Genomic DNA, 25,438 nt, shown 5'->3' with positions numbered 1-25,438 from the left:
ATTTCATCCTATCTTGTTCATCCTTGCATTTTCTGTTCGTCTTCTCTTCTTATGCTCTAAATGTTTTTTCTGTTCTTTGCTTTGCAAATCTGTCTGTCTTTGCACTCTCATTATCGTACCTTTTCCACTCACTATTGAAATGAAAGTGTGTTTGTGGTAAGAGAACTATTTTACGCCTCACTTCCATTTTGAGGAGAATGGAACTGTTTTGAATAAATGAAAGTGATCTAAAAATCATAATTGATTGTTTTAAATGCAGCTGCAAGTATCATGAGAATTCGTTACAACAATAATTGGGAATTCGGGGTTGTTGCAGAATGGCGTTAGTTACTGCATCATGTTTAACTCTTAGCCCCTATTTTTAGACAGCAATCCTAGACTTAGTTGCCACTTCTTATAGAAATGAGAATGAGCTTTTGAACACTTCTTGAGTTTTCACATTAGTTCAGTATGAAGTTACTTAGCACAGATGTTCCTATAATTGTGATATATTGGGAAAAATTTAATGTTCAGTGGTCCTCAAAGCCATACTTCCACCTGTGCGATGCTTGTGTCTCAGAGCTGCATATAAAACTTTTATGAGTACAGGCTTTCTGAAGAACATTTTGGGATTTATTTTCTAAGTTTTTCACTACTTCTTTTAATTTATTACATTTTTGAGTTTGTATTCAAAACTGTTATTGGTTAAGTGAGTTCTTAAAAGCTACCGCAAGGCTGGATTGAAGAGTTTTTGAAGAGTCTTTCATGTAACAAATAAGTTTACATACTCCATACTATATGAAAAAATTGTTGCAGGTTTTGTTTTTTTTTAAAGAGTGAAATAAACATGTACATCCACACTGGGATTATAGAGGGTGTTGTATAAATGAGAATATGCAAGGATACAGCCTTAGAATATATATATGAGAAGAAAAGATATAGTAAACTACAAATGAAGCTTGATTTATTTATTGTTTATCATGTAACTTTTATATGTGCTGGAAGTTAAGCTAAGAGCAATGTTCTGACTGAAAATGCCTTAATGTTAAATATCACTTGCCACAGTGTGATTCTCAAGCTTGAGTAGGTGTCTTAGTACCTTTATGTAGGTTAAGCATCAAGCTCGCTATATTTACAAATTGGAAATTTTTTACATAGAAAGCTTTTTTGAATTGTGTATAAAATCTCCCTAAACTAGTGGAATTTTATTGTGGGTTCCTTAGCCACATTAAAATTTAGTTTTTCTGAAGAAGTATGAAAATGTTTTGCTGAGTATGAAACATGCAACTCCAAAGGCTATTGATAGCACAATGTAAGCTGGCTTAGAAGACTACTCCTTTTACAGAATACTGTCTCAAAGTTGCCCTAAGATAGCTGTTTACAGGGATGTTACAACACCATAGTCCGTAAACTGCTAATACTAAGAAGATACTGGAGGATTTGTGCAATGGCTTTCTTGTTTGTTAAAATCAAACTGACACTAAAGCTAGTGTTTTAAAGCCAAAGTATATATACTGTTGATAATGTCACCTAATATGAATCTTATTTCTTGCAGTTTCAAACTATTGTCACATGCTGATGCAGCCCTTTCTTACTGGGAATGCATAATTGTCATGAGATCACCTGGGTTTGGCTGATACTGAACTCCAAATAATTTGTCATGGAATTGTGCAGCTGATGTTTAGACCATAAGACCATTTCCACAATCTTGAGCTCTTATGAAATACAACTCTAGAATTTGTATTCCTCCCTTACCTCAACTGTTGAACCTCTTTGAAACAACTTTATGATAAAAGAAAATTCAAAGCCTTTTTAGTGAAGAAGTTGGTTGAGCTCAAAAACACCTCAGAACTTCTGTGTCCCAGTGAGGTGAAATCTGTAGGAAAACAATTATTCCTGTGTGCAATACCTCTTGTTTGAAAATGCCCTGGTTTTCATCAATACCCTGAAAACAGGAAAGAGTGTCTGCTTGTACAAACAGAGTGAAGGCAGAAAAGAAAGGGGGAGTTTTCTGCTTTGCAAACTTCTTATCCCATTCTTTTCTTGCATTTTTAGATCATGGATTCTCAACCTGCTTCTTTTATCTTTCGGCTTTTTGTATTTATAGATGGCTGAGACTGTATTGGCAATTGAATTATAGAAAGTCTTTTAAGAAATTTCAATGGCACTCACATTACAAACCCTTTTTCAGGTTGTATCATTTCCTGGCAGATGTTTGCATTTGAAAAATAGATTGGTTTTCAACATCATGTGGTGACTCTTAGCCCAATATGAAGGTTATAGACTGAGGGTTAGAATCAGAAAATATAATTCAGTGTGACCCAAGTATTTCTTCAGTTTATCACAACTACCATTTCCATTAATACTCACTTCAATTTCTATTAGCTGAAAAGCATGTTTATCTCTTTAGATAAATAAACTTTAAAAACCCCCAAATATAATTGTGTGCAAGGAACCATGAAATCTTATTTGAGCAGAACATGATTGCTTTTATCTAAAACTTAAAACTAAAGTACCAATTTCCATTGTAATTTATTGGAATTATATAATATCTTTTATATAACTGTATTAATATATTACATTTACAGTATAATTACAGCGGACTTATTTGAATAGAGTTGTAATCTGAAAAATGGTCCTCAGAAGAGCACACTGTAGAAGTCCAGGTCTGTTTCAGTGGCTTCCGATCTGCATAGTTCCTAGTGTCATGGAATGGTTTCGGTTGGAAGGGACCTTAAAGGTCATCTAGTTCCACCCTCTGTGCCACGGGCAGGGATAGCTTCCAAGAGACCAGGTTACTCAAAGCCCCGTCCAGCCTGGCCTTGAATACCTCCAGGGATGGGGCATCCACAGCTTCTCTGGGTAGCTTGTTCCAGTGTCTCACCACCCTCACAGCTTCTATAATGTCTCCCTGGAGCCTTCTCTTCTCCATGCTAGTTCTACAAATAGTTCTAGAAATCCAACCAAAGCCTCAGGTTTCCTTTCTGGCCTCTCCACCCCAATGGTAATGAATAGACCGTGGTTATAATTGAAGTAAAAATTACAATATTCAAATATGTCAGAGTAACATCATGATGATCTTGCCATCTTTATTGGGTCTTCAATCCATTGTGGTTCACTTAACTGAAAATATGTATGTACTTTTTGATTTGTGTGGGAGCAACACGTCTGGTCCCTGGTGGATTGATAGAATGCAATGTTTGGTAGTGTGATATTTTTGTGTATTGAATATTTTATACAAATAATATACGCTATATATATTATTATTCATATATCACACGACCTACTCATTGCATTCTGTATGTGCTGACTTTTTGACTGAAAGCGTTCAGTCTATTTTGACTTAATTTAGAAGGGAGTAATGGACGGAGATATGCCTTCTGGTGCTATGACTGCACATTTCTTCAGGAAGCCTCCTTACAAATTATTTGCTGGTAGAATACAGGTCATATCCCAGACCACTACTTCACTACCAGAATCTTTCTGTATTCTATGTGTGGCAGAATGGAGAAATTAAGTTTCTAAAATTCTCGTTCATTTTTAAGTAACTTTTTGTTCTTGAAATCTGTAAATGCATCATGTCTGAGACCACACAGTACACACTGTTCTGGTCTGGCAAAAGCAAAGTCACCTTGTGCTTTTTGTCCGTTCAGGAATAGCTGCAATTTGTAATCATTACTGTAACATCCATCCTGGTACTGTGATCCAGTTTGTTTCTCGCTTGTCTTGTAATTCTTAGCCCGTTCCTTTACAGTGACTGCATGTGAGAACATCAGCAGGAGTTTGTTAGGAGCTGGAAACTTGTTTTCATTCAATGTAACAATAAAATATTCAATAGCTATTTTTAAATAGGAGAGGAGTGTGATGATTTCCTTCATTAATTTTGTCCTACAGAAGGGGAAGTATCTGAAGCTTTTAACCTTTAGAGAAACCAGGATATGATTCCTTTATCTGAGGGTCTAGTATTGTTCTAACTGCCACAAACGCCCTACATGGTCTTCAATTGCTGTGGATTTCCTGTAGGCTCCGTACCTTCAGGATCTGCCAGACGCATGCATATACTTCATACTTGAGGGAGTACAAAATGGGACTAGATGCTTACACTTAGGCACCTGAAATACTTCTCTACTTTCACACAGCCATCAGAGCATCTCATCAGATGATTACTAGGTCCCATTAGTCCATTCATAGTAGCACAAGTCTTCATCACACAACTGGTTATAATGGCACCCCATCTAAGAAAGGGTGATTATATTTTGATGGCTGGTTAGTACTTGAAAGCAAGCCATTACTTATGGAGTGTATGATCTGGTCCGTTTATTCTTTGGCTCTTCAACTTCCTTTGGCTTAATAAGACAAAAGTTATAACTTGGTCTCATTCAGTGAGTACCGGAAGATCTCTGTGGCAAACTTGGCTTTGTGCCTTCTATGGCCTTTCTCCAGCAAGGCTGCAGATAATGTCGCTTACACTTTTTCTCAGATACTCTTACCATGTGAGATTGTGTCTTTTTTTTAGACCACTAGCAGTTCCTCATGTCAAGCTTTACCTCTACTGACATACCTGTATCTTATTCAAGGACTTACTGTTGTGGAGAGAATAGATACTTCTGCCAGCCTGTGTTTATTAATAAGTGTGATTAGTTGAGGTATGTTCATCTGTCAGAAACTTGTCACAGCTCATCTCCTTGGCTTTTTGAGCAGTCTTGCAGATAATTTTGGGTTTGCTCTGATATACCAAAGATAGGTCTGTTCTAGTGTTCTGAAATGTGAAAGAATTTAGGTAGGCATCTTCACACACATAAAAATTTCAGTTGTATCATTAGTTCTTTACATAGGAAACTGTTCTATACATTTCCTACCATTTCCCTTTTCCAAGGATACTGTTCATGGTACAGCAAGTGGATTGCTGATCTTGGTTTTAGTATTGCAGTCAGTGAATAGTCCCAAATAGTCCCAAAACTCTTCTTGCCTTCAAAACTTAGTTTATCCAAAACTCTTTTGAGAGCAGTTCTTAAAAATACTAGGAGGGGCTCTGGAAGATAGCTAAAATCCTATCTGCCAAAGGTTCTGCTGCAAGAACCAAAAAAGCTGTGGGTGTATTTCTTTATGAATCTGAGGGCAGAAATTCAAGTCTATAGCTTTAAAATCAGTTATACCTAACCTAGGAGTACAAATATTTGAATCACTTTTGAGTAGAAGATGGAGTTAAGGCCAGTAGAGTGGGCAAATCGTATGTGTTCATGCTTCGGATTTCAATGAACTTTTACTTTAACTCTGAGTTTGTGGATGTGTGAAGCTCTGTTGGAGGTAATTGTAACATTCACATAATGTGCTTTACCCTAAATGGAAGGCACATTCTCAACTTAAATGCCATATTAAATGTAATTTCAAGCAAGATCTCGGTTAAATGTTAGTTCATTTACGTAGTGACTTTAAAAATGGGCTAATGGAACTTGTTATTTGGCAGTTTCTTCATTTAAGCTGTTAATACTTTATGAAGATGTCTCTAAACTGTATGTCTGGAATAACATAAAAAAGAATTACGTGTGTTCTTTCACACTAAAATACTCACTTCTCTACTGGATTGAATAAATCGCAGAAAATGGGGAATTCACAGAGTCCATTTGCAGTTTCTAGCCTGGAATGCTAGTGGTCTGTCTCTCAGTTTTTAATCACTTTGTTCTCCCAGGGTTCTGAACTTTTTAGTGATTTCGCAATTTAGAAAAGCTATTAACTGCACAATTAAATCATGTGCTACTCCAAACTATTAAGTGTACTTAATGCAGTTTAACTAAAGACTACCACTGAAAGGGAATGTCTCTGTTTTGTCCTTCTCCCTTTACCAACTACTGCTTTTGAAAATTCAGCAATTCTAGTATTCTATGATCACAAAGTGAGCCAGAAGACTTTACTGATCCTGGTGAAAATAAAACATGCTTTTAAAAAACAACCAAACAAAATAACAACAAACTTTTAATGGTGGATTAGTCTTAAATCAACTGTGAAACTACATCTAAAGTGATTGAAAGGACAAGAGAAAGCATGGGAATATTTGAGTCTACTCCCTGAACTCTTATGCTGTCTCTCCACTGTCAAAAAGGATCAGAATGATTGGGGTTTTTTTTCTGATAGAGCTGCTAATATGTACTAGTTGTTATCAGTTCGAGCTCTAATTAGAAATCTGGGAAAGTAAAATTTGAGTGCCGCCAGTATCTGGCATTTCTTCAAGGACTTATGAAGAAGCATCTCCCCCAGCTTATGCAGGTGCAATATAGATACTGAGAACTAGAGAATAAGTGTGCAGGAAATTATCTATGCAAGCTGATAGTTGTTGATTCAACATTAATAGTTAAAACAGGAAGACTTTCATCTCCCAAAGGCAAGAGTCTTATTTTCAGTCCTGTGCTGGCAGTAAAAATGTTAGTGTTAGCAGTGCTGCTTTCTCCGTTATACCCTCTTCATACTTTCTTTCCTGGCTGGAGTCTAAGATGTAGACCTAGTATAAGAGGCATGCTGTTCTGGCTGCTATAAGAATAGCTGGACGCCACCAGCATTGTTGGTGGGTGTGGAGGCTCTTGCTTAAATCTCTGCACAAGGCTTTCCCACTTTGTTACACTACTAAGAGGCTTTGGTTCTGCTTGCCATGTTGAAGCTAGCTCTGTGCTAGGATTAATAGAATTTGAAACAACAATTCTTGCAGACCAAGAAGCTTGCAGGTTTTTATCTTTCGGTCTTGTGGCTCTTTTACATAATACTTTGCTTTCCTTTCCATGGTAATGTGCAAACCTTGCAGTATTACATACTCTCTTTGTCTTAGTGATGTCCTTGTGACTACAAGTTCTGACTAATTTGGACTTCATAAACTTGATTTTAATGAATTTCAGTTCATTAAGCTTATTTCCCTGTGTGTCATCATCATCCTTTGTCTGGAAAATAATTATTTCATATCAGTTCACAACAGATTTGGGAGAAGAATATTCTAAGATTGCAATAAAATACATCACTATGAGAAAAGACCACATTAATACTTCTGCTGTGGGGGTATGAAGAAAGTGATTCAGTATAAAGAGTCTAACGGGATTTAAATTAAAAATGTTTTCATAAGAGGCATAAGTTGCTTTATAATTATTTGGAACTGTGCTACAAGTATATTTCTAACCAACAATCTTTAAAAAAAAAAAAAAGTGAAAGCTCAAGCTGTTTCTTTACAACAGTGATTAATGAGTTAAATACAATTTCCAACTTTGTATTCCTGTTGAGTTCAACCGTACTGATGTGAGTGCCTGTTAGCAGTCAAGGCAGGGATACTGAAGACTGAATCGATGAAGGCTGAATTATCCTCCTCCTGTTAGAGGAAGCTTCTTCAGTGCAGGGTTGAGATGCCCTGGCATCAGGAGTTTTGCTTTCAAGTTGCCTGTCCTGTAGACAAGGAGAGGAATTTGGTTACCAGTACTCTTGATTTAGCATCTTGAGTTTTTAGTTTAGAAGGGTGATTGCCACAAAGATGTAAAGACAGAGAAGTGAAAAAACTAAATCACTTCAGTTGCTGTTGCATAACAAATACTAAGAACCTGCTAGGGGTTCTGTAAAACACTGAGCACTGTTGGCATCAAGTAATAAAAATGAGAAGAAATGTGAAGGGAAGCTTTATTTTCAGTGTCCTTTCAAATTGTAACAAAAACAAATAAAATGATAACTTTGATTTATTGCCATTTCTTCCATCCCTTGCTGTCCCTGTGCCTATACTGAAGATGCTTTTATGGGCTCTTTCACCACACATGAGTTTTGACCAAGGCATGCAACAAAGGTTTGAAGTTACCCTTGCCTAGTTTTCTGAAGACCCATTAAATAAGTCTTTATTTTCATTTCTAGCTATTCTTCCATTCAGTTTTGATCACTTTGCTACTGCCAGCTAGAATTAAAAAGATACATTTGTCTCAAAAGTAATTATGTCTTTTAAAAAAATCAGCAATTGTGGATATGACTTAAATAATCATCTTAAAACTGTTTGTGTAGAGTTGGATATTCCTTAAAATAGTTGAAAGAGGCTTGAGAGAAAGACAAGCAGAGTTATTGGTATGGTTAGTGTTTGGTACCAGCCAGCCCATCGTAATATGAATAGCTCCAGCTAGTCACAGTAACGCTTTTTGCCTTAGTTGGATATTCTGGTGACAAAGTGAGATGGAAGAATGCAGGAGAGGAAGGGCACACACTTGGATATAACAAGTTGCAGAAGTCAGTAGCTTATTTTTTAAAAAAAGTTTTGTAATGTTGAGTACTCTCAATATTGATAATCCATACGTTCTGTTTTAATCTAATCCTGTCTGTTTCCATCTTATGTTTTCTAAGTTTGTGGACTTTTTAATGCTAATTAAATATAAGCATAATTAAACACTTTAAATCTATTCTTAATCCATTTTTTGAACCACATAAGAAATCTTAAGATTGGTTTTAATTTATCATGTTTGCATAATCGGATATATTCCTTTATATTCTATCTCAAACTTTAATGAATTATTTCAGTGTCTTGTGTTGGTTTTTTTTTAAGTGATGTTATGCTGATAACTCATAAATTTAAACAGCTCAAGGATTTGTACTTCATCAGAGAAGGCCAGGCTCAGGATACATCACCTTTTTATCATGTAATTTCTTGAGAAAGAGACCCGTCCCTTCTTTTGAGGTTTGCTGTTTTCACGGATAATTTGTATACTGCTGGAGAGAGAAGAATGCATGTGATTTGCATTAAGTTTTCAAAAAAGATGGAATTTTAAACAACTGACTGTTTTCAAAAATTGCAAGTTCGGATCATAGGCTTTAAGTCCAAAGGCCAGTATTCATACCTAATCTAGTTTCTAGAATATTAATGAAGATATTTCATTTAGCAGTTCATCTTATTTCTAAGGAAATATTTGCATATATTGTTAAGCTATATTTCATGTCAGTACGTTTACTGCTTTGAGCAAACTGGGGTAGAGGGAGCCAATAGCTATTTTTAAAAAAGCATATAAATCTTGCATGAAATTGTGGTGTTGTATGTTACTTCCTTAATGACTCAAACTGGTTGATTCAAATATTCTGAGCATGTTTTTGTCATTTTGTCTTTTGGTAGGATGATGAGGTGGTTGAAGAATATAGTGAAAATAATTTCTATGAATCTGATGAAGAAGAGAAAGAAAAGGATCGGAAAATGAAAAACACCTATACTATGGACCCAGATCACAGGCTGCTGTTACGAAATACAAAGCCCTTGCTTCAAAGCCGAAATGCTGCTGTATGACAAATTCCTTTTTGATTAAAATGTTTAATAAATATCTATGCTTCTAGAAAATTTTAAAGATTTAAAAGTAAAATCTACACCTCTTTAAAAATGGTGATAATACTGTCTAGTAACTTATAGCAGAAGTACAGTTGTTCTCTCTTTTTTGAAATTAAGTTAGTTTCTAGGTTAAACACCTGAACTGAATGTGATACATGCTCCAAATATTAAGGAGAAAATATGAGAACATTTGAATCCAACTTCTATAGCATGTGATGACTACACAATACCTAGCTTTTAATGCTTAAGTTCTCAGCAACTGGGATGGCATAATATCATTTTTGGTGGTACAGATTCACAAAGAAAATTGTAGTTGTTATTGATTCAGTAAGTTGTGCTTTCCTTTGAGTCTCATATTTTACAAGCAGACAATTATATGCCTGAATTCTTTGTCAGTCCAAGGCAGGTGCTTTGGCAGGCTCCCAGGATAGATACAACATTATGAGTATAGTATCCTCCGCAGTATTTCTATGAGATTTTAAGATGCAGGTAAACTTAGAACTGGAGAAAGCCATGCTGATGGTGGATCATTGTGACATTACTCATATCACAGAACTTTATTTCTAACCTCAGTTTGCCCTGTTATTCAAGACTAGATGTCTTTGGGAAAAGAATTCCAGTGATAATGAATATTGATGTCACTGCAAAAACAATTACTGCACCATGATTAAGTCACCTCCTAACCTGTTCTTAATAAGCGAAACAGACCAGGTTTTTATTTCTCCCCTGGAACATATTTCTAGATTCTGACTAATGTCTAATTCTTTTCAAAACCATTTATAATCTGCCAGAAGAATTTGGAAACAAATTTAATACAATTTTACAATAATAATTCTGTTAGAATACAGCCTTTTGCTAAAATTACTGCTCAACATCTGTACAGTGCTTCCTCATCTCATGCAAAGAACAAGTATGTTAAATATTTGCCATCACTCTGCACTGAAAGCAGGTTCAGTTCCTTATCTTCCACATTCCATAAATAATTTTCTTTATATCTCTTAAATATGGTATTGATTCTTACATTTATGATCTTTAACTTTCTGATATTAAAGTTAACTGAGATGTTTAAGGGCAGTTTATGAAGTGAAATTGTGCTGCTTTGAATTGCTATTACACCAATTTTTGTACCATTCACAGAATTTACCAGCAATTAAATTGATTGCTTTCTCTTTGACCTTAGATTTTTGTGAGTAACAAAAGATCCCTAGAGTACATTGCTAAAAATCTTCCAGTTATTTCCTCTTTTCAGATGTTTTTAATAATTTTTTTAATTGTTTAATAATAATTTCTGTTTCATTGGTACTAATATTTAAGATACCAAGTCAAGTGTCATAATGATGGCTTTACTTGGAGTCTTCTTTTCATGATTTGTTTTGTTTTGAACAGAGAGTTGACCATGACAGTATTTTAGGGAAGACTGTGACATGACTTATTCATTAGCATAAAGTTCATCATTTATCTTTTACTTATGAGCAAACTTGGGAAAAAAAACGTATGGGTTTTAAGTTGCTTATAGGTGCTTATATTGTGATTATGAGAAGATAGAATTCAGGATTCAGCGTAGTATGCATAAAACGACAAGTAGGATTGCAACCTTGGACTTCAGGAGGGCTGAGTTTGATCTCGTCAAGAAACTGCTGGGAGAAATCCCATGGGTTAGGGCTGTAGAGGGTAAGGGCACTCAAGAGAGATGGTTGATACTCAAGTACCGCTTTCTCCAAGCTCAGGATCGATGCATCAGCAGGAGCAAGAAATCAGGCAAGGGAAGCAGGAGACCTGCATGGCTGAGCAGGGAGCTTCTGAAAAAGCTTAAGTGGAAGAAGGAAGTTTACAGTATGTGGAAGAACGACTGACTGCTTGGGAATAGTACAAGAATGCTGTCAGGGTATGCAGGGATGAAACAAGGAAAGCCAAGGCCTCCTTGGAATTAAATCTAGCAAGGGATGTCAAGGTCCACAGGAAGGGTTTCTTAAAGTACGTTGGAGGCAAAAGGAAAACTAGAGAAATTATGGGCCCCCTGTTGAACGAGACAGATGCCATGGTGACAGATGATGCAGAGAAGGCAGAGTTACTAAATGCCTTCATTGCTTCAGTCTTTACTGCTCAGGCCAGCCCTCAGGAGCCAGAAGTGTGCCCTTGTGGCCAGGAAGGCCAGTGGCATTCTAGGGCACATCAAGAAGAGTGCAGCCGGCAGGTTAAGGGGAGTTATCCTCCACCTCTACTCTGCCCTGGTGAGGCTGCATCTGGAGTACTGTGTCCAGTTCTGGGCTCCCTGTCTCCAGAAGGACAGGGAACTGCTGGAGAGGGGACAGCAAAGGGCTGTAAGGGGACTGGGGCATCATTCTTATGAGGAAAGGCTGAGGAACTTGGGTCTTTTTAGTCTGGAGAAGAGAAAACTGAAGGTGGATCTTATCAATGCTTATAAATACTTAAAGGGGGAGTGCCAGGAGGATGGGACCAGTCTTTTTTCAGTGGTACCCAGTGATGGGACAAGGTATAATGGGCACAAACTTGAACACAGGAAGTTCCATCTAAACATGAGGAGGAACTCCTTAACTTTGAAGGAGGCAGAGCACTGGAACAGGCTGCCCAGAGAGGTTGTGGAGTCTCCCACTCTGGAGACATTCAGAACCCACCTGGACACCATCCTGTGCAACTCACTTTAGGTCTGGTCTCTGGCCAGGGGAGTTGGACTAGGTGATCTCCAGAGGTCCCTTCCAACGCCCATCATTCTGTGATATCTCAGTCTTCTGCTTTTTGCTAGCCAGGGTGTTGGTATCCAACCCTGTGGTTTTTATTTTCTGTTGGATTTGAGACTTTAGAAGTTGCCAGTAAAGGCAGCTGTCATTTTATAAATTGGATAATAGAATAATAGAATGAAAGATTTTAAAGGAAAACTAAATAATAGGTAATATTACCTATTACCTTCACCAGAAAAGTGGTGGAATTGCCATCCCTGCAGGTATTTAAAAGACGGTAGACACAGTGCTTCGGGACGTGATGTAGTAGTGGCTTTAGCAGTGTTAGGTTGATGGTTGGACTCAATGATCTTAAAGGTCCCTTCCAACCTAGACAATTCTAATACTGAATCTGTATTTAATAAAAATAAAAGCACAAAAATTGCAGAAGTTTTAAACAGCATTTCTTCATTAATTTGCACAGCTGATGTTAGCAATACTGACTTTTTAAGGATGGTATCAGTATGTTAACAATTGAACTACCTACATTTTTTCTCTCTTCATCTCTTCCTCTGTCTTTCTATGTATTATCATGTACAATAAATACTGGGAGGGATGAGAGGTACGTAATTAGCTTTTATTTTAGAAATAAAAATATTTTTTCTTCTGATGTCTTTCCCCCCAGTCTTTTGATTCTGAATAATGTGGGTATGCACTTTGCTTTCTGAAGAGTGAGTTGGTAATTCTGCAGGTCTGAAGCAAAAGTGATAGATATGTATGATGATTTGAAGTTAACATGCTGTTCTGAATATTCTTCTTTTAGGTGGTAATGGCAGTTGCACAGCTTTACTGGCACTTGGCACCAAAATCTGAAGCTGGTATTGTTTCTAAGTCATTGGTGCGTTTACTCCGTAGTAATAGGTAGGTCCAGTCTGTACTTTACATTATGTCTACTTTTTTTGTGAAAGTTTTTCATATATACTTGTTTAGCCCTAGTTGTAAGAATATAACTGTTGCACTTGTAGAGTTTAATTTTAAAATCATTTTCAGTATCACATCCAGTGATCATTCAATATCGTGTTTCATTTGTAATTATGACTTTCATTCTGAGAAGAATCACGGCTGCCTAGTTCACATACAAATAGAGGCAGTGCTAACTAGTTTGCTCAGTTTCTTGATTTTTTTAATTATGGGAAGTTATTGGATATTTAATTCTATTGGAGTTCCTTACTGTATTGCTAACCACTAAAGAAGTCTTCAGCTGTGTATTTTCTTTTCCTGAACTTTGTACTGAAGACTTCTTATTGACAGAGAAACTAAGAAACATATTTTTTAAAATACCACTTGAAGCTGCCGAATCCCTATGTTTTTTTTAATCCTTGGACTATTTTTAAAGGACAAGTTTATATTTCGTTCAGGACATCTAATTTGGACTTTATTATCTTCAGTGTGACCTTGTCTACTTTCCTATAAAGTGTCTCTCTGGCCACATGGTTCATAAGATCAATAATACTTTTTTTTTTCTTTGTATTTGATAGTTATGGCATATTATGGCGATATTTGCTGCAGAAAAATTTTTCCTCTTAGTTTTTAGACTTTGAACTTCCATGTATCTGTACAAAAAGTCTTGAAGAGGTGATAGGAGACACAGTATTAAGATGTTTTCAGAATATCCTTCTAACTAAACACAGTATTTTTGGCTAGAAATTGCTGTTAAAATGATTTTGTTTTTAAAGTTGGTCACATCAAACAGATTAAAAGCTTTTAAAATAAAGCTTTTGTTGTGTCTGACAAGATTGCTCATCTTAGATGGGCTTTAACTGTTGTGAGCCCAATCACCATAGAGCTCTTTTCTGTAAACTTCTGCCGTTCACCCATGGCTAATGTCTCTATTATTTAAAAATTAGTGAAGAAGTAAAATTGGCTTGGTAGAGTATTCATGCTTTTATTTCAGATAAAAATGAATCACTGTTATTTTTGTCTTTGGTTTTATAGTACAGTATGCTTCCCATTCTCTTTATACAAACATAGGTATTGGCTAAAGTTTGGCATATGTACAGGCAATGTATAGAACTAAACTCCTACTCGCACTTTGAAAGGATTTTTTTTGCATGCTGTTTATTGCTCATTTATGTTCAGTTTCATCAAAAAGAAGTCACATTTCCTGTACCTCAACTTAAAATGGCGCTAGTTTTATGATTTTCCTATGTTGAATGGCTTGTCTGTTCTCTGTTACTGGTCTGTGTGAAACACTTTTGCTATTACAGCCACTTTGAAATAAGCTTTTACTGTTTGCCCTTGAAGTTATGTGCCTATGGCCTTTAAATTAATGTCAAATACACTATAATCTAGTTAGGGTGAGAGTACCTGGAAGAGCATTTCATAGCGATTGCCAGTCTTGGTTCATCATGTGCAGCTGACTATTTTCATATACCTATGTAAGAATTATGTAAAAATAGGTTTAAAAGATATTAAGTACTTCTGTATGATTAGTTTTCTTTGTAAGCAACAGCTGTAATTACCACAGGGTTATTAGACAGTTTTGAATAGAGGAGATAATGGACGTGATGATTTCTCTATTAGGATGTGATTTGCATCATGAAAGAATTTGGGCACTCATGGTTCAGAAAAAAATCGTGTAAATTGTTACTTAGTTTTTAAGCAAATGGTGGCAGAAACTCTGTAGTTTAAAAGCTTTAGACTAGTATCCAGATTTCTTTTTGCTCACTCCTGCTGAGGCTTTTAAACTAATGATGAGAATATCCTCCAAACATGTTTAATGTTTTAGTGTTTAGAATATTACGTAATTCTGTTGTCTATATCTTGACCAAGTCTATTATGTTTAAGTCCTGCTTTTGCATAGATGTGTATGCCTGCCAGTGTGTACTCTTAAGTCACAGGAAACCTTGGTCCTTTTTGAGAATTATTAGGAAATTTTTTAATACCAAAAATGTCATAGCAAGTCTTGCTAGTTGTGCAAGGATTAGCTGTTCTTGTAACTAATGCAGTTATTTCCACACTAAATATAAAGCCTATGTGTTTTTGTTCTCAGCTGTGTCATCCTGAGGTATTTAAGTTTCAGGATGTTGGGCAAAAAGTAATGCTTTTGTGATCATCATTCTGGCATCTCCAGAAATAGCTGTTTTAAACCAATTTTTGGTTTAAACAAAGACACAAGGGCTGAAAGAAGCATTGCACCATTGCACTGGTGTCAGTGATCTTTTTTTGCATATTGAAGTTTTTGCATATTGAAGTTTTTAAAAAATGAGAGCCTGGTTTCATCATGAGTCTTCCTCTGAAGCAGATGATGAACTTGTAGCAGTTGGCAGTAAGCTTTTTACTTCTGTGTTTGTGCAAAATTAAATGTATAACTAACTTTGGATTCAAATAGAATTGGACTTTCTTTGCTTTGTTGCTTTATTTTATGTATCTGTAATTTTGCAGAATAATTCCTGTTTTTCTTTTCATATTCTAGGGAGGTGCAGTATATTGTTCTGCAAAATATTGCCACTATGTCAATTCAGAGAAAGGTACACCCTATTTAGAATTTTCTAAGTCATATTTTATATGAAATGCAGGCGAGCTACTTAAGTATGTTTTGCTTTTCAGGGAATGTTTGAACCTTATCTGAAGAGTTTCTATGTTAGATCAACTGATCCAACAATGATCAAAACACTGAAGGTGAGTTTAAAAGCTAATTCGTCTATATACTGCTGGACAAAACTGTTTGTAACAGGAAGGTAAAATTTTCTTGCACTGATATGACACATCATTCTGTGCTATTCCTTGTTTTTGCTAGGAAGTGTAGAGTTGTGGCTTTAAGGCTGGCCAGGCTACCTGAAAGTTCTGCTGTTCATAGAATGGTTTAGGTTGGAAGGGACCTTAAAGATAATCTAGTTCCAGCTCCCCTGCCATGGGCAGGGACACCTCCCACTAGACCAGGTTGCTCAAAGCCCCATCCAGTCTGGCCTTGGACATTTCCAGGGATGGAGCTTCCATAACTTCCCTGGGCAAATTGTTCCAGTTTTTCACCACCCTCATAGTGAAACATTTTTTCCTAATATCTATTCTTCCAGTTTGAAGCCATTCCCAGTCATCCTATCACTACGTACCCTTGTAAAAAGTCCCTCTCCGGCCTTCCTTTAGGCCCCCTTCAGATACTAGAAGGCCGCTATACCCTTCAGATACTAGAAGGCCGCTATAAAGTCTTTCCGGATTCTTCTCCAGGCTGAACAACCCCAACTCTCTCAGCCTGTCTTCATAGGAGAGGTGCTCCAGTCCCCTGATCATCTTCATGGCCCTCCTCTGGGTCCCCTCCAACAGGTTAATGTCCTTCCTATGTTGAGGGCTCCAGAGCTGGATGCAGTGTTCCAGGTGGGATCTCGCCAGAGTGGAGTAGAGAGGCTGAATCACCTCCCTTGACCTGCTGGCCACTCTTTTGATGCAGCCCAGGATACGGTTGGCCTTCTGGGCTGCGATCGCACATTGCTGGCTCATGTTGAGCTTCTTATCAACCAACATCCCCAAGTCCTTCTCCTCTCAATGGACTGCTCTCAGTCCATTCTCCATACAGCCTATATTTGTGCATCTCTGATCTACAACGTTATCATGTTGTAGGTGGCAGATGTGTGATGTTTGCAACTACAGCTTTTGGTACTTTTGTGTGATACAGAGCATTACTGTTTATGTCTAACCAGCTATTCAAACATTTAAAGTCTGACTATTTTCATAGGAAGAATAATCTTCTTAAATGAAGAGAAATGAAATCACAGTCTTTGATATTGCTAGCTTAAAAAAGAGTTTAAATCTGTTTCCCTGGACAAAATGAGACAGTGTTAAAGTCCCAAATTCCCTTCAAAGTCATCATTCAACATGAGAAGTACTTTAGGTTTTCCTCATGGCCACGTCTCAATGCATGTTTTAGGCTATCGTCTTTGTGTTTTCTCTATTCTTAGCCTTTAACAGACGTGCAATCCTTGACAAAACAATAGCTAAAAACTTGTCTACTATTATGTGCCTTTTTTCTTGTTTTGCTTTAGAGTGGAAAGTACAGGTTCCTTAAAGAAACAGTATTTTTTCCTTATTTTCATTTTACATCAGTGTTGCACCCTGTTTACATGGGCAGAGGGGTGCAGTCCACAATGGCTATGCCCAGCCCATCAGATTTTTATTAGTCCAACATTAAATCCAAGTAAATTTGAGGCAGTTGGAGGCAAAAGGATCTTCCCCACACTTAATGATCAAGAAAACTGTCAGGAATACTAGTAAGACTTAGTATTATCCAGGAGAAGGCGCTCCTGAAATAATTGAAAGTTGATACATTTAAATTCACGTGTTAATTGATAATACAATGATTAAGAGGTGGAGAAGTATAAATTGTCGTTTTTCCTTTCATTTTCTCAGTTCATTCTTGGTGGCTGAAAAATTCAGGACAACCTGTTACATACGTAAGAAAATCTTGTGCTTCTCTCCACCCTGTACTGCTGTAATTGCATCCTATCTCTTTTAAGATAAGAGGACAAGACCTGTGGCAGTATTTAAGATGTAGGTGCACCCTGGAATTCATCTAACTGCTGCACTGTTTAGATTTCTGTCCTCTGTTTCTTTCCCAACATCAAGTTTGCTTTTTTGATCACTGCTTAGCATTGAGTTTACATTTTCATCGAGTTATCTATTGTAACCACAAGTTTTCAGTTATAATTAGTAGTAATCAGCTCTGAGCCTGAAGTTTCTCTGAAGTTAAGGTTTTTACCAAGTTATGAACATTAATTTACGTTTATCTCTGTTGAATTTTGTTTTGCCGTTTTATCAACCAGTCCTAACCTAATACTTGAAGTTTTAATATATACCTAATATATAACCTAATACTTGAAGTTTTTATGCAGCTTTTCTTAGTCAGCCTTTGTCTTCATTTCTCTGAAAATTGTAGCATCAGCTGAAAACTTTGTCACCTGTTTTCTCATTACTTTCATAGTTCATATATGAATATGTTGAAAAGCAAAAGACTAACGAAGACGTTTGTGGGATTCCATTGATAGCCTTCCTGTACTGTAGTCTCTTTATTTTTTTTCCTGCCTATCCCTGTTTTTCATTTATCCACCTGCTTTGCATTCTCTGCTAGATATGTATCTTTAAAAGCCTTTGGTGACAGGTCTTATCAAATGGCTTTCGAATTACAGGTGGACTGTATCAATTTAGCGTTGTTGTCTGTGTGCATCTAACTCAAAAAACACCAACAGATTTCAGAAGTTTGACTTCCCTTTATAGAGACAGTCTTTTTCTTCAGTTTACCTCAACCAGATTGTATTGGAATTTTTTCTTCTTTAAAGTTAAAAAAGCCTGGAAGCATTGCATCTTAACAATATATGCCAAGTGTTGTATATCATCCTGTTGTTCACCAGGAACAAAGAAGAGGCCTTTCAGGGTCTGATGTTGTTGATGTTGATTAAGATCTGAGGAGTCTCGTAGATGCAACTGTTTCTTTCCTGAGTTTAAAGGTCTTTTGTTGCCGTTCATCTGAATATAATGGACACTTTATTTCTCCCCAGCTGCAGTTGTGATTTCCATTATTTCCATTATTTCTTCTTACAATGTCACATGGTTCTTGTACACTAAGGCCTGTTATATAACATTGGAAACCATGCTGCCAGAAGTATTTCAAGCCCATTTGGTATGCAACGTAACGCTAAAGCTAGAGCTTGTAGAAAATGCATCACTGAACCCTAGAGTCCTGCTTTGAAAACCTTGCGTGTACATGCAAGGAGAATATTCCTCCTGAGTGCGATGCTGTTACCAGTTTATACTGAAATCTGGTATACTCTATTGAATTCTAAGTGGTGTTTTTACTAGTATTATTGTTTTTATTTATATATAGTAAAAGTGTAGTGTATATGTAGTATTTCTTATAATACTTTATTTTAGCTTTTGATAAAATATCTTTTTTCTTGTAGCTTGAAATCTTGACAAGTTTAGCTAACGAAGCCAACATATCGACTCTGCTGCGAGAATTTCAGGTTTGTGCAAAAGTGTGTTCTTTTTATATGAAATGCTCTCTGTTGGCCAATTGCCATTATTGGATGTTTCATCTAGATTCTTAGTCTTAAATTTTTCAACTTAAAGTCTTTTCCAGGGTAATATGTCCTCGGAATGGAAATGAAACTGAGACATATCATAATAGATAATGGAGCTTTTTATATGTGGAAAGGGGTTTGAATGTTTTGTTTCTCACTCTCCTTCCAGCTACCCAAAAAAAAAAAAAAAAAAAAACCCCACAACCTAGAAACTCAATCATTCCAAATTATTTAAAACAAATTCTACCAACTGACACTGTAAGTCACTAGATGATAGGGTCTTAGTTTTAGCAATATTTGCCCATTAGCATTTATTGCCAAAGGTCATTTCTGTAAGTCATTTGATGAAGTAGTTTTATCTCCAATATATGTATATGGATCAGCAAGGTGTTCTGCCTATATTGTGAAACAGTGTCTGTCCTTCTTTCTTTCCTCTTTGCTTATGACATCTGTTTTCATTGCTTCAGTTCTCTGGCTGGATTTCTCTGAAAGGTACTGGTTCTGAGGCAGGTAGGTTATTCATAGTTTCACAGATGCTCCTGGTTAAATGAACTGAAACTTCACTCTCTGAAGAGGGAGCTCATCAACTCCTCCAACCTTGCACACAAACTAATTGCTGATTTTAGGTAATTGCCCCCTGCCCCAAGCTTTCTTGAAATCAGAGGTTTATATAGCCATGGGTGACCAAAGCCAGCAAGAAAATGTCTTCTGAAAGTGACAATGAGGTGAAAAAAGTGTTACTTCTAATGTGCAATGTAGCTTTCTAGATTGTATTTGTTATCCAGTATGTCTGTCTTATGAGGTTAATAAGTCTTTGGTTGACAAGATTTATGTATTGACTAATGAAAATCCTGTTTCCTTAGACTTATGTGAAAAGCCAAGATAAACAGTTTGCTGCAGCTACAATTCAGGCTATAGGCAGATGCGCAACAAACATCACCGAAGTGACTGACACATGCCTTAACGGCCTCGTATGTTTGCTGTCCAACAGGGATGGTAAGATAAATGTTCTATTTGTTTTCTGAGTAGCTGATGGCATTAAACCTTTTCTTAATGAGAATCGCACAGAGCAGATCACATTAAAAATTATATGGGAGTTGACTTTTGTAAGAATTTAGCTGATGTGACTGGATAAAAATAGTGATTCTGGCATTGCTTCTTGTTTGAAGCATTTCAAAAGACTCTCATAGTCACTGGGTACTTATTTTCTCTTTTGTTAGTGAAATTAATTCCTTGTGGCCTGTGATTACATGTTTACCTGTTTTTTCTAAAAATGCTGTAATTATTAAAGGGTGCTGTTGTGATTATCATGACAGGAGTTTTACTTTTATGTTTAGTTGCATCAAAATAGTTAGCCTGTAGAGGGTGCTGAAAGCTTGGAATGTTGGTGGGTTTTTTTAGTGCATCAATGCCTAACTGAAAAAACACATTAAATAGTTTTAGGGTAAACGGCCTCAAACTTGCCTTGATTTTATAATCTAGCCTTCTGTTACTTTTATATAGTGAAACAGTTGCAAGTCAGTAAGGACTGCAACAAGGAGCAGATAAAGTCAAATAGGATGTAGCAGTACTGTAAATCAAAACATGATAATATTGTATATTCTTACCAGTTACCAATTAATATTGCACAGAAGTAGCCAATAAGAGAATCGGAAGATTATTATATAATGTCCAGTCTACATGAATATGGTTAAATATTGGAAATAGAGTTAAGACAGATGTACTTAATAATCTCAGGAAACAGGAAAAGCATGGTTTTGGGATGGCCTGGAGTAATTATAATTGTTCAGAATAACACAGATGAGATCTACTCTAAGTTTTGAAAAGCAGCATTAATTCCTCTTCACAACTACTGGACATATTTTTCATGGTAATCCTAAAAAGGCCTTTATTAGGGCCATCACTTTAGTCACACATAGTCATCCTGTCACCCACTGATAGACTCAGAGCTTTCTCTTACTTGGCTTATGAACTATGAGTCCTCTTTCTCTCCTACTTCACCTTCTATTCCTGAGACTTCAGTGTATAGCTTTGTACTTCTAATATATGTAACTTTAATTTCCTAGTCTGCCAGAGCTTATGTCCCTTTATGCTTTTTTGGTTATCAACCAAAATATCTTCCCATGTTGTGTTACAATGCCATGTCTGCACAATGCACCTTTCTGTATTACATTCAACATTGACCATATTAAAAATACAAGCTTCAAAGCTTGTTCTTGATTCAGCTTAATTCTACTAGCAATCTTTCTCTAGGTCAGTAGGCGCCTTTCAGCATGTACAAATCCCCATTTTTTTTTCTGTCTTAAATAAAATAATAAAACTATCACTTCAGAATACTGACTTTGTTACTTAATGATCCTTCTTTCCGTTTTCTTGCTTTGTTTTTCTTTTTGCTAAGAAGAAACCAAAATAAGAGGGAAAGGCTTTTTTCTTTTATCATAGTTTCTCAATTTAATATTTTCTTCAAAGTAATTCTATATATATATATACACACACACATATATGCATGTGCATGTATACGAAAGTCTGTCTCAAAAAGGTTAGTTTTCCTGACTGTTTCTAAGTAGTTGTCTAGTAAATAAAATTATCTTCTTGTGCTTACTGTTCTGAAAGACTGCAGAGGATATATTGAGGATCTTTTAAACCTGGCAGCTGGCAAATTGCTTTACCATAGCCGCAGTGTCTTTATTCCTTCTTTCAAGGAATGAATAGAATAGCATAATTTACATGGTGCCTTTCCTCAGGTGACAAGAAATTAATGATAGTCACAGCTTACTGAACTTAAGAAGAGTTTTGGGCATGGTAAGGGAGAAAAAGAGATTTAGCATGTGTAGGAGAATAGATTTAAGAGTCTTGGTTAATCTTGCTTTCCTCCAACTTTCACCCTTAAAGTGGGCAAACAGTGTGTTTGCCCTGCTATTTCTTCCACGGGTTTGAAGCCTGGAAGCAGTTCTCCTGTCTTTCTGATTCAAATGGTTGGGTTTGTTTTTTTTTTTACAATAGCCCCCAGCTTCCCCGGGTAGGGGAAATTTGGCTTTAAACAAAGCACTCTCAAATAAGCAAAGAAAATTTCTGGAAGCCATGTTGAGGGTTGAGAGTTGTTTTTCTTCCTCATCTGCTAAAGGAAGTACAAAAAGAATTATTTTGGCTTTTTGATGTGACATTTGGCATTTGACTGATGCATTTCCTTTAAGCAATTGCCTTGATAATTTCAGCTCACCTATGGCCCCGCTATGACATAAAAATCATTTTAGATGCAAGAGACAGTTGGGATTATAGGAAGTCTCTTTTGTCTGCCATTATAATAGAGATCCTGCAAGTTTTTCTCAGATAGGTGACTTTCATTTTCTTTGAAAGTTGCAGGTTGTGGGTAGTAGAGAATATAAACACAATTGTAGGATGTATAGCTAAAACAATTTTTTTCCTACCAGTCTATACAAATTTCAACAGGCAACTCATAAAATCATTGGAACTGTTAGTATGTCAGGTGAGTACTGTCTATTGGAATTACTGTTAGAATGACATAAAAGAAAATTAACTCCTTGTAGCATTCAGTTTATATGTATTAGTGTGGTTTCACAGTTCTCTTATATTATAAAGGTGGAAAAATTAACCAGGTAAAAACTTAAACTTCAGGCAGTTCTGAAAAGCAGAAATTTAAGGTTTGTCTGGTTTCTTAGCTCGGATAATTGCCTTTTAACTTTAGTTTTAACCATTTTAACCATTCTAATAACCCAAATAATCATAGAATCATAGAATGGTTTGAGTTGGAAGCGACCTTTAAAGGTCATCTAGTCGAACACCCCTGCAATGAGCAGGGACATCTTCAACTAGATCAGGTTGCTCAGAGCCCCGTCCAACCTGACCTTGAATGTTTTCAGGGATGGGGCATCTGCTGCCTCCCTGGGCAACCTGATCAGTGTCTCACCACTGACAGTAAAGAATTTCTTCCTAATACCTAAACTAAATCTTCCCTCTTTCGGTTTAAAACTTTTACCCCTCATCCTATTGCTACACTCCCTGATGAAGAGTCCTTGCGCATCTTTCGTGTAGGCCCCCTTTAAGTACTGGAAGGCTGTAAAAGGTCTCCCTGGAGCCTTCTCTTCTCCATGCTAGTTCTACAAATAGTTCTAGAAATCCAACCAAAGCCTCAGGTTTCCTTTCTGGCCTCTCCACCCCAATGGTAATGAATAGACCGTGGTTATAATTGAAGTAAAAATTACAATATTCAAATATGTCAGAGTAACATCATGATGATCTTGCCATCTTTATTGGGTCTTCAATCCATTGTGGTTCACTTAACTGAAAATATGTATGTACTTTTTGATTTGTGTGGGAGCAACACGTCTGGTCCCTGGTGGATTGATAGAATGCAATGTTTGGTAGTGTGATATTTTTGTGTATTGAATATTTTATACAAATAATATACGCTATATATATTATTATTCATATATCACACGACCTACTCATTGCATTCTGTATGTGCTGACTTTTTGACTGAAAGCGTTCAGTCTATTTTGACTTAATTTAGAAGGGAGTAATGGACGGAGATATGCCTTCTGGTGCTATGACTGCACATTTCTTCAGGAAGCCTCCTTACAAATTATTTGCTGGTAGAATACAGGTCATATCCCAGACCACTACTTCACTACCAGAATCTTTCTGTATTCTATGTGTGGCAGAATGGAGAAATTAAGTTTCTAAAGTTCTCGTTCATTTTTAAGGGTGGTGGGTTTTAAGGTTGAAGGGTCTTTCACTACCTTCATCATAAAAAAGTTACTTCTGTATGTATAGTCTGGATCTATCATCTTTTAGTTTAAAACCATTACCCCTTGTCCTACTGTAACAGGCCCTGGTAAAATGTCTGTCCCCATCTTTCTTATAAGCCCCCTTTAAGTGTTGAAAGGCTGCAGTGCTGCTCTCAGCCCCTTCATCCCCCAGCCTCTATTGATAACGGGTGTTGTCCTGACCCAGGTGCAGGACCCTGCACTTGGCTTTGTTGAACCTCATGTGAAGCTCATGAGGTTCATATGAACCCACTTCTTGAGCTTTTCCAGGTCCTTCTGAATTATATCCTGTCCCTCAGGCATGTCAACTGCACCACTCAGCTTGGTGTCATCTGCAAATTTGCTGAGGAAGCACTTAATCACTTGTACAGCCTTGCTATGAGATTCAATTGGTATATTCATTCCAAAAACAGCTGATGCAGTTTTGCTGCCTTTAGAAATAGTGATTGTACGAACTATAGACAGTGGATAAATTAGTCTTCAGCTGCATGTTCTAGTTTCTGCGAATATCAGTTAATGCAAGTGGAAAAAAAATTTAACTCAACATCAATGGTATCGAATTAGTATTCCAGAATGAAGCTTTTGAATGTTCTGTGGTAATACACTCTTTGCTGAGGTCTTTTTCTGAGTTTGTTATAAGTGGCCAGATTCTCAATTATGAAATGTCTGCAGTTTGGTCCCCACAAGTTACTGTCCACTACATTGTTAATTTTTTATATACATCATTATTTGGCAAAATGGAACACTGTATGAGTGAATATATTTCAGGTTTTTGAGAAGTTGTCATGCTCCAGGGTCTTCAGAGAATATCCTACTCAAAGTAGGCATTTCCATATTGCTTAAAAATTATTTGAAAAAAAACCAACCAACCAACCAACCAAACAAAAAAAAACAAGCAGTGAACATTATACTAAGATTTTTATTATAACTTGTGAAAATAGATATCTGCTGATATCTCTTGTAGTCTCCTTTATTGGTAAAGGCATTCCTGGTCAGATTTTCTGCAATATTTAGTCTTTATTTTAAAAATTTGATTTACTTTTTACAACCCTGTAGATATGATATACTTTACACTCTGTTTGGAAATGCTTGTGTTCATTTATTGTTGCCTTGTATGCACATTTTCTTTGTTAATTCTAGCAGAGTTACATTTTAAAATTTTCTTAGTGTTCAGAACGCCAATTTTAGCTCCCTCCCTCCCTCCATTTTTTTGGTCTTTGAACCTAGATGAGTGTCTCTTATTTCATGCTCTTTTTTGGGATTCTTCATGTGCACAAAGCAAGCCTCAAAGCACGTGTCTTTTTTTCTGGACTATGTCGGTCCTTATTTTAATACAAATTCATTTTGCTTTTGTTTGTACTTTCTTTTCTGGTATCTAGATTCATATAAAAGGAACCATACTAGTTTACTTGCTTACAGTTCTGGTTCAATTCTTTAAATTTGCTCCCACAGATTGCATTAAAGTAGATCCTATGCTGACACTTCATCTACTGCACTTCATTTTATCATGATCAGTTCTATGTTGTCAACAAGTGCTTTAATAATGGCTTCATGTCCAGTCAGTTTTTTATGTTCATTTTATTTTGTTTAACTGTTTTCCTTGTTAAG

At 36.4% G+C, this 25,438-nt stretch overlaps 1 protein-coding gene across 1 annotated transcript in view; it reads left to right on the top strand.

The window, feature by feature from the left end:
- AP3B1 (adaptor related protein complex 3 subunit beta 1) overlaps positions 1-25,438 on the top strand; it is a 165,135-nt gene that overhangs the window by 51,856 nt on the left and 87,841 nt on the right. The window contains exons 8-13 of the mRNA XM_082497703.1: positions 9,089-9,250; positions 12,797-12,894; positions 15,449-15,503; positions 15,583-15,654; positions 18,924-18,986; positions 19,907-20,039. Of these exons, the coding sequence (XP_082353829.1) occupies positions 9,089-9,250; positions 12,797-12,894; positions 15,449-15,503; positions 15,583-15,654; positions 18,924-18,986; positions 19,907-20,039 (583 nt within the window). The remainder of the gene's footprint in view (positions 1-9,088; positions 9,251-12,796; positions 12,895-15,448; positions 15,504-15,582; positions 15,655-18,923; positions 18,987-19,906; positions 20,040-25,438) is intronic.

This window comes from Vanellus vanellus (assembly GCF_965231255.1).
Source record: "Vanellus vanellus genome assembly, chromosome: Z".
NCBI classification, from domain to species: domain Eukaryota; kingdom Metazoa; phylum Chordata; class Aves; order Charadriiformes; family Charadriidae; genus Vanellus; species Vanellus vanellus.
Note: the sequence above shows the minus strand (reverse complement) of the source record. Positions and strands in the feature narration are given on the sequence as shown.